The 20,346-nt window shown below is 43.4% G+C and overlaps 1 protein-coding gene across 1 annotated transcript in view; it reads left to right on the top strand.

Moving 5' to 3' along the window:
• Nucleotides 1–4,544: 4,544 nt before the first annotated feature.
• Nucleotides 4,545–20,346, top strand: part of LOC145349508 (Golgi pH regulator) — a 48,374-nt gene continuing 32,572 nt past the window's right edge. Inside the window, exons 1-6 of the mRNA XM_080198051.1 lie at nt 4,545–4,622; nt 8,607–8,666; nt 10,786–10,889; nt 12,313–12,419; nt 13,827–13,928; nt 18,190–18,310. Coding sequence (XP_080054177.1) covers nt 4,581–4,622; nt 8,607–8,666; nt 10,786–10,889; nt 12,313–12,419; nt 13,827–13,928; nt 18,190–18,310 — 536 coding nt within the window. The 5' untranslated portion in view covers nt 4,545–4,580. The remainder of the gene's footprint in view (nt 4,623–8,606; nt 8,667–10,785; nt 10,890–12,312; nt 12,420–13,826; nt 13,929–18,189; nt 18,311–20,346) is intronic.

Below are 20,346 nucleotides of genomic sequence, written 5' to 3'. Positions count from 1 at the left end.
CTCCAGACAATACAAGCCCAATTTACTCAGCCTGTCATCTTAGGAAAACCCTTCCATCCCAATTTAGTGAAACTTCACTGTACCGGCTCCAATGCCATTATATCCTTTCTGAAATGCAAAGACCCAAAACTGCACATAGTATTCCAGATGTGGTCTCACCAAAACCATGCACAACTCCAATTCCCTTGCAATTTGTCTTAATTGCTTGCTGCACTTGCATACTAACTTTTGGTGTTTCTTGTACAAGCACACCCATGTCTCTTTGAACACAAACACTTACATTTCTTACTTTTGAAAAAATATTCTGCTTTTATATTCTTACGGCCAAAGTGAATAACTTCACATTTCCCTATATTATACTCACCTTGGTGCCCTTTCACCTAACCTGCCCGCATCTCTTTGCAGTCCCTCTGTATTCTACCTGCAGCTTACCTTCCCCACCTATCAGCAAACTCAGATTCATTACTCAAAGTCTCTACATCTAAGTCACTAACATAGTCTGTAAATAGCTGAGGTCTTACTGATCCTTGTAGCATTCCATTATTCACTACCTGTTTTTGATTCATTAACCAACCCTTTATCCATGCTAGTATATTATCCATCCCTCCCCCCTCAACTCCATGAGCCCTTATTTTCCCAATTAACCTTTAGTATGACAGCTATCGAATGTCTTTTGAAAATCCATGTATACTACATCGTTTTTTATTCATTCATGGGACATGGGCATTGCTGGCTGGCCGGCCAGCATTTTTTGCTCATCCCTAGTTGCCCTTGGAGGGCAGTTGAGAATCAACTACATTGCTGTGGTCTGGAGTCACATGTAGGCCAGACCTGGTAAGGACAACAGATTTCCTTTCCTAAAGAACATTAATGAACCAGATGGGTTTTTATGACAACAGATAATAGTTTCCTGGTCATCAGTGGATTCTTCATTCCAGATCATTCAGATTCCAACATCTGCCGTGGCAGGATTCAAACCTGGGATCCCAGAACGTTAGCTGAGTTTCTGGATTAAAATCTAGTGATAATACCACCAGGCCATTGCCACCTCCTCCTCTGGTTCCCCTTTGTCTACCCTACCAGTTACACGTTCCAAAGACTCTTCATCAATTTGTTAAACATGATTTCCCTTCAGTAAAACCATTGACGAGTTCTAATTGTACTCTGCTTTTCTAAGTGCATTGTTAAGACTTCCTTATTAATAGATGATTCCAGCATTTTCCCAACAACTGATGTTAGGAAAACCAGCCTGCAGTCTTTTCTTGAGAAGAGGATTAACATTAACCAATTTCCAATCTAGTGGATCTGCTCCTGCATCAAGGGACTTTAGAACATAGAACATAGAACATTACAGCGCAGAACAGGCCCTTCGGCCCACGATGTTGCGCCGACCAGTTACAAAAACAATGACCCACTAGCCTATACCAATCCCTTTTCGTCCATAAACCTATCCAGAGATCTCTTAAACGCCCCCAAACTAGACGCATCTACAACTGCAGCAGGCAGGGCATTCCAATCCCTCACCACCCGCTGGGTAAAGAACCTACCCCTGACATCCGTCCTGTAGCTACCCCCCCTTAATTTAAAGTCATGCCCCCTCGTGCTAGCTTTCTCCATCCGAGGAAAAAGGCTATCACTATCCACCCTATCTAAACCCCTAATCATCTTATATGTTTCAATAAGATCCCCTCTTAGCCGCCTTCTTCCCAACGAAAACAACCCTAGATCCCTCAGTCTCTCCTCATAGGACCTCCCCACCATACCAGGCAACATCCTAGTAAACCTCCTCTGCACCCTCTCCAACGCCTCCACATCCTTCTTGTAATGCGGGGACCAGAACTGCACACAGTACTCCAAGTGCGGCCGCACTAGAGTAGTGTACAGTTGCAACATTACACTGCGACTCCTAAATTCAATCCCCCTACCAATAAACGCCAAGACACCGTACGCCTTCTTGACAACCTTATCTACTTGATTCCCAACTTTCAGGGATCTATGTACACACACACCTAGATCCCTCTGTTCATCCACACTATTCAAAGTCCTCCCGTTAGCCCTATACTCGACACATCTGTTGCTCCTACCAAAGTGAATTACCTCACACTTCTCCGCATTAAATTCCATCCGCCACCTCTCGGCCCAGCTCTGCAACCTATCTAAGTCTCCCTGCAGACTATGACACCCTTCCTCACAATCTACCACACCTCCAACTTTGGTGTCATCAGCAAATTTACTAATCCACCCAACTATACCCTCATCCAGATCATTAATAAAAATTACAAACAACAGTGGCCCCAAAACAGATCCCTGAGGCACACCACTCGTAACTGCACTCCATGATGAATATTTACCATCCACCACCACCCTCTGTCTCCTATCTGATAGCCAATTCCTGATCCAACTTCCTAGATTACCCACAATCCCATACATCTGCATTTTCTGCATAAGCCTACCATGGTGAACCTTATCGAACGCCTTACTAAAATCCATGTATACCACGTCAGCTGCCTTACCCCCATCCACCTCTTTGGTCACCTTCTCAAAAAACTCAATAAGGTTAGTAAGGCACGACCTACCTGCTACAAAACCATGCTGACTATTTCTAATCAATTCATTACACTCCAAATAACTATAAATCCTATCCCTAATAATTTTTTCTAAAACCTTGCCCACAACAGAAGTAAGACTCACCGGTCTATAATTCCCGGCAAAGTCTCTGTTCCCCTTCTTAAACAATGGGACAACATTCGCTATCCTCCAATCCTCCGGGACTACACCAGAGACCAATGACGACCTGAAGATCTGGAAAATTGTAACTGACACTTCTACTGTCTCTGCAGCTATCTCTCTTAGAACACTAGGGTGTAGCTATCAGGAGCTAGGAATGTACTAGAATTGTACCAGCAATTCAGGAAGTTCAGTAATGTGGACATACTGGAGAACCTAGGATTGTTCTCCTTGGTATAGAGGTGATGGGGAAAGCTAGTAAATATCTTCAAAATTATAAATGGTTCTGATAGGGTAAATAAGAAGCTGTTTGAAGTGGTGGGACTGTTACTAATAGAGGGACAAAGATTTAGAACCAGAAGTGGCACGAGAGCATATATTTTCACAAAGCATGTTGTTATCTGAAATTTTCTAAAGTGAATTGGACCAGTAAGGGAAGGTAAAAAGTTGCAAAGCTATGGGGGAAGAAAGGAAGAGAATGGAACAAATTGAATAACACTACCAAAAATCTGGAACATTTATGAAGGGCTGAATAGCTTCCTTTTCAACTCTGAGATTCTATGTTGAATATTTCAAGTGAAAGCTATTATAATTTTAAACTTAACTATGTAAGAATATACTAATTATGATTAATAAATGATATTTCAATAAGTAGTTTGTCATTATTTGGCAAAGCAAGCTATCAGAAAGCTAACAAGAAATGCATCATATAAAAGTTTAAATCTGACAGGGCAAAAAGACTTGAGATTGGTATCTCGAATTGTGTGATCGTGGCATAAGAGAGATCAACAGATAAGGCTGAAACATTTGCATCAATTTTCAGCCAGAAAGGCCTTGGGACACCTCTGGAGGTCCCAAGCATCAGACACGTCAGCCTTCAATCAATTTGATCCACTCCCCATGATAAACGATTGAGGGCACTGGATACTGCAAAGGCTGAGAGCCCTGACAATATCCCAGTGATAGGACTGAAGGCTCATCCCCACATCTTTCACATTGCTGCAACTCACCAAAGCTCCTTCAACAGCATCTTGCAAACCCGCAACTTCTGCCACCTACGGCAAGGGCAACAAATACACGGAAATACCACCAACTGCAAGTTTCCCTCCAAGCCACTCACCATCCTGATTTGTAAATATACCGCTGTTCCTGCACTGTGGCTGGGCCAAAACGCTGGAACTCCCTCCCTAACAGCACTGTGGGTGTACATACGCTACAGGTCCAAACACTTCAAAGATGTGCAGGTTAAGTTTATTGGCTATGTTAAATTGCCCTTAACATCACTTCCGAAATGTAGCAAGTGACAATTTGCAACAACAAAAATAATGTTGCTTGTGGGATTATATTTATCCAGGACATGAGGAAGAACTCATCTGGTGTTCTTTAACATGATGACCATGGGATTTTTATATTTACCTGACAAGACAAATAAACTATCAGTTTAACATTTTACTTTAACACTACAGCACTCCCACAGCACTGACCCTCTGACAGTGCGGCGCTCCCTCAGCACTGACCCTCTGACAGTGCGGCACTCCCTCAGCACTGACCCTCTGACAGTGGGGCACTCCCTCAGCACTGACCCTCTGACAGTGCGGCGCTCCCTCAGCACTGACCCTCTGACAGTGCGGCACTCCCTCAGCACTGACCCTCTGACAGTGCGGCACTCCCTCAGCACTGACCCTCTGACAGTGCGGCACTCCCTCAGCACTGACCCTCTGACAGTGCGGCACTCCCTCAGCACTGACCCTCTGACAGTGCGGTTCCTCCCCGGTTGCCATGGTGACCACTCCGCCGTCGCGCTGGATGATGTCAGAGTGACGCGGGGTGATGACGCGGAGGGGAGCGGCGCCATGTCGTTTGTTGTGGATTCGGTCATTATGTTCTCATCGCAGGTCAGTGTGGCCGGAGCCCGGACACCGGACCCTCCCCACGGATACTGTCCCTGGGCAGGGTGCAGTGCGGGTTACAGAGCCGAGTTCCCCCCCCCCCCCCCGATAAACCCCGTGTCCCCCAACAGCCCCCCACTCCACCACACTCTCTTCCCCCCTCTGCTTCCTTTACCTCAGTCCTTCTCTCCCTCCCTGTGCCCGGCCAAACTCTCTGTGCCCCCCCCCCAAACCGTCTGTGCCCCCCCCAAACTCCCTATGCCACTCCCAAGCTCCCTGTTGCACCCCCCAAACTCCCTATGCCACCACCCCCCCCCCCCCCCAAACTCCCTGTACACCAACTCCTTGTCCCTGTAATTTGGTCAGGCAAGATGAATGAACATGAGTATTGGAATTTACAGCACAGAAATAGTTCATTTGATCCATCTGTGCTTGGCTGATGTTTATGTTTGAACCGAGTTTCATCGCCTGAACAACATATTCTTCTATCCCTTTCACCATTGCAGTTAGTAATTCCTTCCTGCACAAATCAGTGCTGTTCACCCCCCCCCCCATCCCCAGTTAGCACTTAAAGTATGGCTTACCCTGTCATATTTTCACATCGTGCTCACCTGGTCTTCGGGGGATTCAGAGGCACCAGTTACTAGCAAGAAAATATTCAGTACAGGATTTTGAAACATGGATCTAGAATGTGGTGCAGCATTGGACATGTGTATGTTTGTATTTAACTTGTGACAAAAATATACAATGTAATCCATACCTTTAATAGGGACAATTAATCCAAAAATGGATCTTAAAGCCACAAAAGCATGAGTTTGCATTCCTGTCAAAGGCACAGCAATCAAGGTGTTTAGAGTGCCATTGAAATACTTAGAAATGCAACTCTGATCTAAAATGATCTCCTCAGGTTAAAGTGCCTTCAGTCTTCTGTATTAACTGCGACTCAGTTGTCAGGAAATCAGGTAGTTTGAGTGAGTTATATTTGTATTGTTAAGGGTTAGAAATAAGGCATAGGTTCAAGTGGGATTATTTAGTGCGTAGGAAAGGGTAAAACTCCAGTTAGATTTATGTTAAACGATACAATTTGAACATGCATAATTTACAAGTGACGGTGTTTTCAGTTCAGACTGTGTTTCTAATGTTTCGAGCAAGTTTACAATGTGAAAAGTAAATAAAAGTTTGGGGATGGAAAGAGATGTTGCCTAGCAAACAGGGGCACATTTCAGAAAAAGAGCCTTTTGAGTTTAGTTTTTCATTGGAAGCCAGAGGAGAGGGTGCTTCACAGGGAGAGAGGGAGCATCTTCGCAGCTTTACTGGAAGAAAAGCCACATAGTGGAGTAAGAGCAAATAAATGCCAGAAATCGAAAGACTAGTTAAGGAAACTAAGGAAACAAAGAGAAAATTTGAAGTTAAAAGAAGAAAGGAAACAGGAATTGAACAAAGTACAGTTCAATGAAGATAGAGCTGAAGAGTTGGCTGGTGAGAAGCCAGAAAGATATTGAAATGTTTCTGAAGTTTATGATATCTTACTACAGTTTGTGAGATGTTGGTTGAAATAATTGTCAATCAATCAATAGCCGGATCTTGGAGTTGCTATAAGGTATTCAAGACAAAGAAAACCTGAAAGGACAATTTGTAAACATGGAGGCAGAACCTTGTTAAAACAGTGGAGAGGAAACTGTTTATCAGGATAATTGGTAAGCTTGGAGGTGAATTCTTGATGTCAACAACTGATGGAAAGCATTGTTTGAAAGAAGATTTTTAAATGTTTCTTTCTGAGTGTGGAGCTTGGAAACACTCGTGTGACAATCATCTGGGGGGGATTTGTGGAGAAATCAACAGAAGATTGATTGAGAGGCATCTTCCAGTTGGTTTCCAAGTGTCGTGTTATCCTTGAAATCTGTGTACATTTGTGAAGAAGGGGAGGAATGAAAGAGTATTGTATTATTATCAAACTTTTTATGTTTAATAAATTTTTTTGTTGTCAAAAGCCAATTGGCATTCCATCTGTTCTTCCAAGGTTTCTTTAAAAGATTAAAAGTTAAGGTCTGCTGAACCAGGGTTCCACTGTAGGACTTTCCCGTTCAGTAGTAACACTAACAGGGATCATAGCTTCGTGGATAGCATGCATGCCACTGAGTCAGTAGTTTGATGGTTCAAGAGTTACTCCAGAGATTGAGCACAAGTCCAGGCTGACATTTCCACTGGAGTCCTGAGGGAGCACTGCACTGTTAAGGGTGCTGTCTTTCGGATGAGATGTTATAGTGAGGTCCTATAAAATGTTCTTCTTTGTTCTTTGTTCTATCCCATGGTCAGATTTTGAAGAAGTGTATCCTGGGCAATGTGTCAGCATTGCCTCTGATCTGGCTATTGTCATATCGCTCGTGGGAGTTTGCTGCATGTAAATTGGCTGTTGTGTTTCCTACGTTACAACCGTGTCTGAAATTCAGAAAGTACTTCAGCCTGTGTAAAGAACTGTAAGTTATTCTGAGATTGTGGAAGATACTACAGGCAATCCTTTCTCTGATAATTGACTGGATTTAGATGCAGCAAACTGATACGGAGTAATGTTTCCCCAAGCCGTGATGATCAGACAAATAGTGGGGTTGCTAGCTGCAGCAGTGTTTTTGAATTTGGATTTAATAGGCCTGAACTTCCTCAAAGTGCAATCTGACTATGATTGCCACTCTGCTCCTAATTTTTTTAACTTTTTTTCCCATCATGCCTCAGCTGACCTTCCAGCTCAGGCTAGGTGAGGTCTGAGTAGTACAGCGTGTTCCCGGGGCCTAGTGTTGGAAATATAGCTTGTCAGATGCAAGGAAGACACAGTACATTTCTTGCTGTGCTAATTGCCAAAGAAACAGGTAAGTTAAAAACCCAGTGAGGGTTCAAGATCCTTAACAGGTCAGGGAGACAGTAAATGGTAGGATTAATATGGGGGCAATTCAGTCTGTGGTGTTGGGTCAAGCATGGGGAGACACATGGTGGTAGTGAGAGTCATAAAATCCCTACAGTGCAGGAGCAGGCCTTTTGATCCATCAAGCCTATACCAACAACAATCCCACCCAGGTCCTACCCCCATAACCCCACGTATTTAATCCCCCTGACACTAGGGTCAATTTAGCATGACCAATCAACCCGCACATCTTTGGAGGTGCTGGAGGAAACCGAGCACCTGGACGAAACCATGCAGACATGGAAACACCGCACAGTGACCCGAGGCCAGAACTGAACCCAGGTCCTTGATGCTGTGAGGCAGCAATATTAACCACTGCCACTGTGCTGCCCTTGTCGGGCTTGCTAGGGGGTGGTGGGGTTGAGAATCATGGCCAGGAGGTGAGGATGGTGGACAGTGAGTCGGGCCTTGGGAGGAAGTGAGAGTTGGGCCCTGAGAGGGTGAGAGTACAGCTCCTAGAGGTTGAGAGTCAGACCTGAAGGTGGGACACAGTGAGTCAGGCCAGTTTGGCTGGCTACGCTCATATGAAGCATGTTTGGATATTTTACTGAAGGTGCTGTATAAATACAAATTATTTTTGAGTGGTTTAGAAACTTGCTGTCAGATGTATAATCATGAGTGGAAAGTCTTGACTTAATTATCCTTTGATCTCAGAGTATTTTCCCCTGGCTAGTCACCTTTCTTGCATCTCCCATAAATCTGAGCTCATTCTAAACTCTGCTGTCTGGATTCTATCTCACACCTGGTCCATGCTCACTGCTTCTCTACCTCTTTTCCTTTCTTTAATCCATCTCTAACTCAGCTTTTGGTCGTCTGGCCCATTGTCTTCTAATGTGCGGCTCAAAGTCAGATTTTATTTGATAAGGCTCTTGTGAAGTGCCTTGGGGTGTCTTGCTGTGTTAAAGGTGTCATTTAAATGTAAGTTGTTGTGCTTGTTAGTTAGAGCCATTAGAATACTTCAGTCCCACATATGAGGGTGATACACCTGCAGTTGGTTTGGGATATTGACGCTTTTCCGTGTATCACTTTTGCAGCTCCTGTTTTTTGGATTTGGATGGCTTTTCTTCATGCGTCAATTATTCAAGGATTATGAGGTAAATTTCCAAGTATTACAAAGTCAATTCAGTGGCTGTTGTTCATATGACTAATATTTGAAATGAGTTTCATCATGGCTCCCATGGTTATTGGATACAATATTCTCCTTAGATTATTTTCTTTTGCATTGGTTATGCCATGTTTGAAATTCTTGGGATTTCTAGATCTGAAAAGCAGGAAAATTATGTTGAACATAATTAATGTCTTGGATTTTTTTTCACATTAAAAGCACTATATAAATTATTGTTAAACACACAGAACCTTGGTTAGACCACACTCGGAGTGCTGCATGTAGTTAAAGTGTGCATGCACCTTGGTTAGATCACACTTGGAACACTGCAGAATTCTGCTTTCCGTATGATATAAAGTATCTAAAAGCACTGGAGAAAATGCAAAAAAGATGTACAAGAATGATATCAAAATTGAAGGTTATACCTATCATATGGATTAGACAGGCTAGGGCTGTTCAGATCTAGAGTTAATATTTAATGAATTTAGTAAGCTATCTTTCTCCCTATTTTAAATGTTTTCTCTACAGATTGTACATGTGGATCATGCTATGTGAGAGAAAACTTTATCATCAAGGGGTAATGTTTCTGATTGTACTGAATATCTGTAATCCATCAGATTATGTTCATGGGGTGGCACAGTGGTTAGACCCAGGTTCAGCTCTGGCTTTGGGTCACTGTCTGTGTGGAGTTTGCACATTCTCCCTGTATCTGTGTGGATTTCCCCCAGGTGCTCAGGTTTACTCCCGTAGCCCAAAGATGTGTGGGTTAAGTGCTTTGGCCGTGCCAAATTGCCCCTTAGTGTTAGGGGATTAACAGGGTAAATACATGGAGTTATGGGGATAGGATCTGGGTGGGATTATTATCCGTGCAGGCTTGATGGGCCAGATGTCCTCCTTATGCAGTGTAGAGATTTTATGATTCTGTAATCTGTGACCCTTCTGAAAGATAACTTGCCCTCGTTACCTGGTGTGTGGTCACTATGTTTCTCCAGTTCCACACCAACACAATGGACTGCAGGTGCAGCAGGCGATCGAGAAGGCGAATGGAATGTTGGCCTTTATAGTGAGGGGGATAGAATATAAAAACAGGGAGGTCTTGCTGCAGCTGTACTGGGTACTGGTGAGGCCGCAGCTGGAGTACTGTGTGCAGTTTTGGTCGCCGCACTTGCGGTAGGATATATTGGCCTTGGAGGGCGTGCAGAGGAGGTTCACTAGGCTGATACCAGAGATGAGGGGGTTAGCCTATGAGGGGAGACTAAATAGACTGGGTCTGTACTCGTTGGAGTTTCGAAGGAGGAGGGGGGACCTTATAGAGACGTATATGATAATGAAGGGGATGGATAGGGTAGAGGTAGAGAGATTCTTCCTGCTTAGAAAGGATAGCAGGACTAGAGGACACAGCCTCAAGATAAGGGGGGGCAGTTTAGATTGGAGTTGAGGAGGAACTTCTTCAGTCAAAGGGTGGTGAATCTCTGGAATTCTCTGCCCATTGAAGTGGTGGAGGCTACCTCGCTGAATATATTTAAGTTACAGGTAGATAGATTTCTGACAGACAGGGGAATTAAGGGTTATGGGGAGAGAGCGGGAAAGTGGAACTGATCCACTTCAGATCAGCCATGATGTTATTGAATGGTGGGGCAGGCTCGAAGGGCTAGGTGGCCCTGCTCCTAGATACTCCTGCTTCTATTTCTTATGTTCTTATGACTTTTAACTGCCTTTTGAGTTGTCCTAGCAAGCCATTCAGTTAAGGGTAACTAGGGACACGTAAAAGAAGCAGCCTTGCTAGAAACTGGCAAGCGTAAATAATTTGGTGATGGGGTGAAGCAAGGTGGGGAAAAGCTTATGTGGAACATAAATGTTGACATAGAACTTTTGGACGGATTGGCCTGTTTCTGTGCTGTGAATTCAAAGTGGTCTATTTTTAATGGTTCCTGCTATCAGCTAATTATCACCTTTGTGAGGAATAACATTATTCAGCCTGTTTTAGCACTTTCCTCCCAAGAGTAGCTGCTATTCTTGAAAATATGAAAATAGTGTATTTTCATTGCTAGAAGCTACAGTCTATTGCCCGACATGGTGCTAAACATTGTCTGTTTTCTTTGGTGCAGGTGAGACAGTATGTTGTCCAAATGGTTTTCTCTGTGATGTTTGCTTTCTCCTGCACTATGTTTGAACTCATTATTTTCGAGATTCTGGGTCTTTTAAACAGCAGGTGAGTGTATAATCCTTATCACCACTTTGGGTTTGTGTAGGGATGTACCTCCCATTGACCAGCCCAAGAACATTCTTTCCAGGCTTTCTCAATTGTATGTGAAGGTGGTTAAGTGTTTTTGAGCTAATTAGAATGAATTATCTCATTACTTCACAAGTGTAGCTAGCCAACATAAGTTTCTTGCCAAACTTTTATTGAGAGAGAAACTATAAAATTGCCTGAAACAATGTCCGATAAACAGCAGTGTGAAGTTGATTAGGTGATGCTTTTAATGTTGATTGAGGGGTAAATATTGGCTGGGACACTGGGGAAAACTCACCAAAATATTGCCATAGGATTTTTTTGCATCCACCTAAGCAATTTTTAAAATTAATTTACAGGGTATGTGCATCACTGACAAGCTAATGTATGTTCTCTAATTGTCCTTGAGAAGATAGTGGTGATCTACCACATTGAACCTGTGGTAGTCCATGTGGTACGTTTCCACCTACTGTGGTGCTAGGGAGGGAGTTCCAGGATTTTGACCCAATGACAGTGAAGGAACAGCGATATAATTCCAGGTCAGGATAGTGTGTGATTGGAGGGAAACTTGCATCCATCTGTTGTTCTTGGCACAGTCATGTTGCAAGCTGCTGTCAAAGGAACCTTGGTAAAGTAGCTGCAATGCATCTTGTAGATGGTACATACTGCTGCCATTGTGCACTGATGGTGGATTGGGTGCAGATCACGTCTGTATAGAGTAACTCTAGATTTTAATTGATGTACAAACTGGGTGTGAGATTTGAGATTGAATCAGCTTTTAATATGAAAAATCTAATCCCAGTCATCAACTAGTTTTCTAGTTTTACTAGTTGGTAATTTTATCTGTCTTTTTGTTGAAGTATTCTGTGAGTCACCTGCAAGATTGAATTGATTATTTTAATTTTGGCTCGCGTAATCTTAAAGTAATGGTTTTGCAATGCATGCCCTTTTCATTTTAGAACAGCAGAGTCCTAAATCTGTCAGTTTTATAGGTATTTATTAAAAATTTTAAGGGTTGTTAGTTTTCACAGTATTCGGGACAGAAATTTCCATCTGCACATTGTCGCTGATTATTTTGTTTTCTGTTTTGGTTTTAATCACTATTTGTAGTTACCCTTTAGATGTAAATTGTTGGCAGAAAATTGGTGAAACAATCCCTAAAACATAAAGTACTTTTGGGAGCATGAATAAAATCAACTATTTAAATCATCTGAAAATAAAAGAAGCTAGAAGGTTGAAAAGTTAGCAAGCTCTGACAGTTTACATTATGGAAAGCTTATAGAAAGGAACTTAGAAGAGGCAGCAGAGCCATACTGATCAGATAAAGACACGTTCTGCTTATGGCCACCATCATTTTGGTGTGCAGGAATTTTAACCGCGCCGTACTTTCATTGTCTTCCAGCTCACGGTATTTTCATTGGAAGTTGAATCTCTATATCACCCTCGTGGCACTTATTTTTATCGTCCCTTTCTACATTGGCTACTTTGTGGTCAGCAACATTCGACTTTGTAAGTATTTGCAACCATGTCAGTTTCCAAAATAATATTACAGTGCATATTTCCATTAACGTATTTAATTTGTATATTTTGACACGAGTTGAGCTATAATTTTGCTTTAGAATGTGCTGTCATAATTTCTCAGAATTCGGTACAATTCCCAATGTGTCTCATCCTGATAATATTTGCTTCCCCGATTATTATCATCCCAATAAATATTATTGGAACAATCTAATTATTATTCATCCATCATCAGAGCCTGGACATTAGAGCTGATAATTTACAACATTAAGGCCGGAACTCTGCCACTTTGCCCGCCACAAAATCCGAGCGGCGAGGGTTCGACAACGGAAATGAAATCTCCATTAGCCTTGGGCAGCAATTTCCAGTCTCGCCCAAGCGAGGCCGTAAAATCCCGCCTTAGATGTTTGATTCTTCTTCTGTTCAATCTTGGCCATCAATTTTTTTGTGATAATTAATGATAGCTATTGCTTGTTTTTTTGTTGACAGTTTTATGAATAGTAAGTGGTCTCACAACACCAACACCAGGGGTTAAAGTCCAACAGGTTTATTTGGTAGCACTGTTTATGTATTATGTTTATGTATGGTCAAATAGTGAAATTGACCATAAAATTAAAATTAGAAACAGCCCCTTTCAATAATCAAAGATGGCATGTTATTTATCCTTCAAAAATATTGTGATCCAACTTGCACTGAGTTCTTTTCTATGGTTCTTGCTGATATCTAGTTGAAACAAAAGTATAGTTGAAATTTGTAATGGAGATGTGACGTTTAATGTTCCTTCTAAGCTACGCAGCCAAGTAAAACTCCCATGCAGGCTGTGCACTAGCCCATTTCAATTTACCACTCGTACACAGCCATGCAAAAAAAAAGTCTAATTAAATCACTCGTACTGCACAGAAACAAATTAGAGAGTTCGTTGATGGCAATTCTCAATCTACACTAGGGCAGTGACTATGTTTGTAGACCCCAGCTGCTCGAGAGACTGGAGAAATTGGGATTATTCTTGGAGCAGTGAAAGTGAAGGGGAGATTTGATAAAGGATTTCGATCAAGCAAATAAGAATAAACTGATTCCATTGGCAGGAAGGTCAGCAACCTGAGTGCACACACACACACATAAGATCACTGACAAAAGAACCAGTGGAAAGAAGCGAATGTTTTACACAGTGAGTTGTTATGATTTGGAATACATTAATTGGTGGGAGTAGATTCAATAAGGAACTGTCAATGGGTAATTGAATAAATACTTGAAGAGGAAAGATTTGCCAGGCAATAGAGAAAGAACATGAGAATGGGACTATTTGGATAGCTCTGTCGAAGCGCTAGCATGGGCATGATAGGTTGAATGGCCTTGCACACTCTACTGCTCTGGTAATAACCTGTATATTTTCTTTAGTACAGAGAAAAAGATTCCTCTTTGCATGTGTCATTTGGTTGACATTCATGTACTTTTTCTGGAAGCTTGGAGATCCTTTTCCCATCCTAAGCCCAAAACATGGTGAGTCCATTCCAGCTTTTCTGTGAGGTTGATTTACTACATAAAGTTTTGCAGATAATGTACTGAGGAAACACCTGATGGATTGAACTGTGCTAGGAGTAATGAAGAGACTATGGTCCAAATCTATTTAAACCTCATTTGGTTCCTAACCCAAAGCCCAGTCTTTTATATTTCACCCATTTGTATGTTTGCCAGTCTTCCTGCTCTGACTGTTTATGTTCTTAAGTAGAGTTTAGAGGAATGAGGGGTGACTGTGTTTAGGCATATAAAATGACAGGGTAAATGCAGAAAGGATGTTTCTCTTGGCTGGCAGAATAATAAGGGATTAGAGTTAGGGGTAAGTCATTTAGCACAGAGTTGAGGAATTTCTTAACTCGGAGGGTTTCTTTTTAATCTTTGGAATTCTCAGTCATTGATCATGTTCAAGACAGAGCTGACAGATTTTTAGAGACTAAAGGCATCGAGAGATAGAGGGGTAGTGTGGGGAAATGATGTTGAGAGAGAAAATTTAAAGTTTATTTATTAGTGTCACAAGGAAGCTTACATTAACACTACAATGAAGCTACTGTGAAAACCCCCTAGTCGCCACACTCCGGAGCCTTTCGGGTACACGGAGGGAGAATTTAGCATGGCCAATCACCTAACCAACACATCTTTTGGACTGTAGGAGGAAACTGGAGCACCCGGAGGAAATCCACACTGGCGCAGGGAGAACGTGCAGGAACTGTACAGACAGCAGCCCAAACCAGGAATTGAACCTGGGTCCTTGGCGTTGTGAGATAGCAGTGTTAGCCACTGTGCCACCATGCCACCCCGAGATCACAGTAAGAAGTCTCACAACACCAGCTTAAAGTCCAACCAATTTATTTGATAGTAATCCCACAAGCTTTTGGAAACGGTGTTCCTTCGTCAGGTGTGTGGAAGGTTGCTGAAGGAACACCATTTCCGAAAGCTTGTGGGATTACTAGCAAATAAATTGGTTGGACTTTAAGCTGGTGTTGTGAGACTTCTTCCTGTGTTTACCCCAGTCCAACGCTGGCATCTCCACATCATGACCCCGAGATCAGCCGTGATCTAATTGAATGACTCTTAAATCGGCCTCGCAGGTGGAGGATGTGGTCAAGAAGGCGTATGGTGTACTGGCCTTCATTAATCGAGGGATTGAGTTTAGGAATCGGGAGGTAATGCTGCAACTTTATAAGACCCTAGTCAGGCCTCATTTGGAGTACTGTGCACAGTTCTGGTCGCCTCACTATAGGAAAGACGTAGAAGCTATTGAAAGGGTACAGAGGAGATTTACAAGGATGTTGCCTGGATTGGGAGGCATGCCTTATGAAGTTAGGTTGAGGGAGCTGGGACTCTTCTCCCTGGAGAGACGAAGGTTGAGAGGCGACCTGATAGAAGTTTATAATATGTTGAGAGGAATAGATAGGGTGGATTCTCAGAGGCTATTTCCCCGGGTTGAAATGGTCACTACGAGAGGACACAGATTTAAGGTGCGGGGAGGAAAGTACAGAAGTGATGTTAGGGGTAAGTTTTTCACTCAGAGGGTGGTGAGTGAATGGAATCGGCTGCCATCAGTGGTGGTGGAGGCGAACTCGCTGGGGTCTTTTAAAAGAATTCTGGATGAGTATATGGGGTTTAATGGGATTGGGGGTTATAGATAGGTCTATAGATTGGTAGGTGTTGATGCGATCGGCGCAACTCGTGGGCCGAAGGGCCTGTTTGTGCTGTAGTGTTCTATGTTCTATGAATGGCAAAGCAGGCTTGAGGAGCCGTACTCCTATTTCCTATGTCATGCAGCTGAGATTAGTAACTTAAGCAGGTAAATTGAGTGTAAACCTGATAGTAAACACTTGTCCTCTTTCAACATATCGCAGTGTCCTGTCAGTTACATTAAAGCATTGTTGGTTTACTTCTATGTCAAAATGATCTTAAGTATATGTTTTAAAAGCCATTCTGGTGTTTTACAAAGAACAACCCAGCACGGGAAACAGGCCCTTCGGCCCAACGAGCCTGCACCGCCGCATCACCCTACACCTATTCTACCCTGCATGTCTACGAATGGAACCCCTAACTTAGCCAGATTCAGGGGAGAATAGTGTCAATTTGGTAAAACCAATCAGCCTAAGAGCACATCTTTGGGGTGTGGGAGGAAACCGGAGCGCCCGGAGGAAACCCACGCAACCACAGGGAGAATGCGCAAACTCCCACAGACACAGGCCCAAATCCATGTATCTGCACAGCTAGCAGTGCTAGTCACCGAGCTGTTGCAGCGCCCATCTACCGGTCCAGGATCAAGCACACACACCGACACGAAGTACTAGGCCACTCCCGGAACTTCCAAGAGCAGCCCACGCACGACCCACCGTGTGCATGCCCCTCGTTTGACACGAGGTGGACCTCCACCTGCGGAATAAAAAGACAAAAACGTTAATCTTACAAGCCTGCTTTTCCGGTGTCTCCCGAGGTTCTAACCTTATTTAATAGCCCCTACCATAACCCTCCATCCTCGTTTCACTCATGTGTCTATCTAACTGAACCTTAAACGAGTCCAACATTCCTGCCTCCACCACCCTACTCGGTAGCGCGTTCCATACCCCCACAACTCTCTGCGTAAAGAACCTTCCTCTCACTTCCAAATTATACCTCTCCCCCCTCACCCTTAAATCATGACCTCTCGTGTTTGTACCCAGTCTAGGGAGCAGTCTCTCACTATTGACTCTATCTATTCCCTTCAGTATCTTATATACCTCTATCATGTCCCCCCTCAATCTCCGTCTTTCCAAGGAGAATAGTCCCAGTTTCTCCAACCTTTCCTCGTAACCCAGCCCCTCCATGCCAGGCAACATCCTGGTAAACCTCCTCTGCACCCTTTCCAGAGCCTCCACGTCCTTCCGGTAGTAAGGTGACCAGAACTGGACGCAGTACTCCAAATGCGGTCTAACCAACGTTCTATACAACTGAAGCATTAGACGGCAGCTTTTATACTCTATACCCCTTCCTATAAAGGCTAACATTCCATAAGCCTTCCTAACAACCTTCTCCACTTGTGACGCAACCTTCATGGATTTGTGAACCTGCACTCCCAGGTCCCCCTGTATGTCTATACTCCTAATCTGTCTACCTTTTATCACATAGCTCCTCTCTGCATTATTCCTTCCAAAATGCATCACCTCGCATTTGTCAGGATTAAATTCCATCTGCCACCTATCTGCCCAATGCACCAACCTATCTATATCCTGTTGTATCACCTGACAATCCAGTTCAGTACACATCAACCCTGCCATCTTGGTGTCATCAGCAAACTTGCTGATCACACCACCTACGCTCTCTTCCAAGTCATTTATGTATACTACAAAGAGGAGAGGTCCCAGTACTGAGCCCTGCGGCACACCACTGGTCACTGGCCTCCAGCCCGACAAGGTCCCCTCCACAACTACCCTCTGTCTCCTATTACCCAGCCAGTTCTCAATCCACCTAGCTACCTGGCCTCGTATCCCATGCGCCTTAACCTTTTCTACCAGCCTACCATGAGGGACTTTGTCAAACGCCTTACTGAAATCCATATAGATGACATCAACGGCTCTCCCATCGTCAACCGTTTTTGTCACCTCCTCAAAGAATTCCACCAGATTCGTAAGGCAAGACCTCCCTCTAACAAAGCCATGTTGCGTATCCCTAATCAGATCGCAACGCTCCAAATGCTCATACATCCTACCCCTAAGTATTTTTTCCATTAATTTCCCTACCACCGATGTCAAACTCACCGGTCTATAATTTCCAGGGTTATCCCTACTACCTTTTTTGAACAGCGGTACCACATTTGCTACCCTCCAGTCCTCTGGGACCTCACCTGTGTCCAAAGAAGAGACAAAGATTTGTGCCAGAGGCCCAGCAATTTCTTCTTTCACCTCCCTAAGCAGCCTGGGATAAATACCATCAGGCCCCGGAGCTTTATCCGTCCTTACGCTACCTAAAAGCCCTACACTTCCTCCCTCGTAATAGATATTTCCTGCAACTGATCCTCAGCTCCCTTCAAGAGACCGCACGATTCCGAACCCCTCTCCTTCGTGAATACCGACACAGTTTTCTAGTGGGTTTTTCTGAAACCAGTTCATTGGGTTTTGCTATGCTTATCCAGATTGAATGTAAAATCTATGTAGCTAATTTATTGCCAATTACTATTTATTTTAGAAACTTGGTGACATTAGCATGCAAATCTATTTTTGTGTTTGATTTCTTTGCTTCTTCCCATCAGGTATTCTGTCGATCGAACAATTGATCAGCAGAGTTGGGGTCATTGGGGTCACACTAATGGCATTATTGTCAGGCTTTGGTGCAGTAAATTGCCCCTATACCTACATGTCATACTTTCTGAGGTGAGGAAGCTGATGATTGGTTACTGTAAAACCCTAAAGTACCCTCAAACTTCCCTATTGTTATTTTAGGGATAATTATCTGTTGGTATGCCCATTTAAATTGTCACTTCCTTTTGATGCTGTTGCTTCATGTTCAATTTCAAACTGTGTTTTCATTTTCTTTCTTTCTTGTTTGACAATAAATGTTCCTGTCTCCACCACCGATCAGCAGGGAGCACTGCCTTTGTGGTAATGTGTTCCCCCCCTGGCTACAGTGCCTATGGTTTCATCCCGATCTGAAGCAACAGATTAGCAGGATAAATATGTGGCCCGGGTTGGTGCAGAGCCGCTGGGCCGAATGGCATCCTTCCATACTGCGGGGATTCTATGATTCCATCACCTGATGTAGCGATGTCGTGGGAGATCACTAGCTCCAGGTTTCCCTTCAAGCCACACGGCCCTCTGACAAGGGCATATGTCACCATGCCTTCAAGTTTACTGGGTCAGTATCCTGGTATTCCTGATCATGGGAGGAAAGTGAGCTGTGTGGGACGACAAATGTGGCCATATATATGTCACCAGATCCCAAGAACAAATACTGGAATATGCCTCAGCTAATTTAAGCAAGTTTTTGGATGTCATGTTCACCAAAAATTGTTGCAACCAGTAGTTTTGGACAGTTAATATCCTTCATGATTAAATAGTATTGTGGAATTTGTGACAGTAGTAATGGTGGGGCTATCCACACTCAGAAATCATAGAAACCTTATAGTGCAGAAGGAGACCATTCAGCCCATCGAGTCTGCATCTAGGCTCTATCCCCGTCACTCCACATATTTACCCTATCAATACCTCTAACCTACCCATCCCGGGACACAAAGGGACAATTAAGCATGGCCAATCAACCTAACTCACACGTCTTTGGACTGTGGAAGGAAACTGGACTACCCAGAGGAAACCCACACAGACATGGGGAGAACATGCAAACTCCACAGAGACAGTGACCTGAGCCGGAAATCGAACTGTGCCACCGTGCCGCCCCAGTCACTCATTATTGTGTAAATCAGACAGCAACTTTAACTCAGTTAATCATGGAAATGTGGAATCTGTGTCCCCGCCCATCCACAGGGGATACACCCTGCCCATCCACAGGGTTCACTATGCAGTCTTCACAGATGAAAACATCAGGAATCAGCTAACTTGTCAGGAACTTCCAACCATTTGCACCTTATTCTCAGTGAAAGGGCCAACGGGAATGTTAAACCTTGTTTAGTCAAGTGTAACTGAGCTTTTTATGGAATACCACATTTAGTATTGACCAACCAAACTGATGCCAGAGTAAGGGAAGTCTGTGCTCCACAATCCAACCAATTGGGAACATAGGAACAGAAATAGGCCATTAGCACATCAAGCTTGTTCGATAAGATCATGGCTGATCTGTGGCCTAACTCCATAGACCTGCCTTTGGCCCATATCCCTTAGTAACTTTGCTTAACAAAAAAGTAACTATCTCAGATTTAAAGATAGCAACTGATCTAGCATTTGTGAAGAGAGTTACAAATTTCTTACTACCCTTTGTGTGTAGAAGTGCTTCCCAACATATACCCTGAACTAAAAGTCGTTAACATTTTCCCTCTTTAAGAAGGGCTGAAGAGACAATCTGGGAAATTACAGGCCTGTGAGCCTTACATCTGTGATGAGGAAATTATTGGAGAAGATTCTCAGGGACAGGATGTACTCACATCTGAAAGAGAATAAGCTTATTAGCAATAGGCAACAAGGGTTTGTGAAGTGTCTCACAAACTTGATTGAGTTCTTTGAGGAAGTGTCAAGAATAAGTTCAGGGCAGTAATGTTGTTTACATGGAATTTGGTAAAGCCTTTGATAAGGTTCCTCATGGCAGGCTTCAGAAAGTGAAGTCATATGGGATCCAAGGTGAGCTGGTAAAATGGATACAAAACTGACTTGGGCAGAGAAAGCAGAGAGCGGCAGCGGAAGAGTACGTTTCTAATTGGAGGTCTGTGACAAGCGGTATTCCACAAGGATCAGTGCTGGGG

This window comes from Carcharhinus amblyrhynchos, chromosome 10 (genome assembly GCF_965287045.1).
Source record: "Carcharhinus amblyrhynchos chromosome 10, sCarAmb.v2.hapA, whole genome shotgun sequence".
In the NCBI taxonomy this organism is placed as follows: Eukaryota; Metazoa; Chordata; class Chondrichthyes; order Carcharhiniformes; family Carcharhinidae; genus Carcharhinus; species Carcharhinus amblyrhynchos.
Note: the sequence above shows the minus strand (reverse complement) of the source record. Positions and strands in the feature narration are given on the sequence as shown.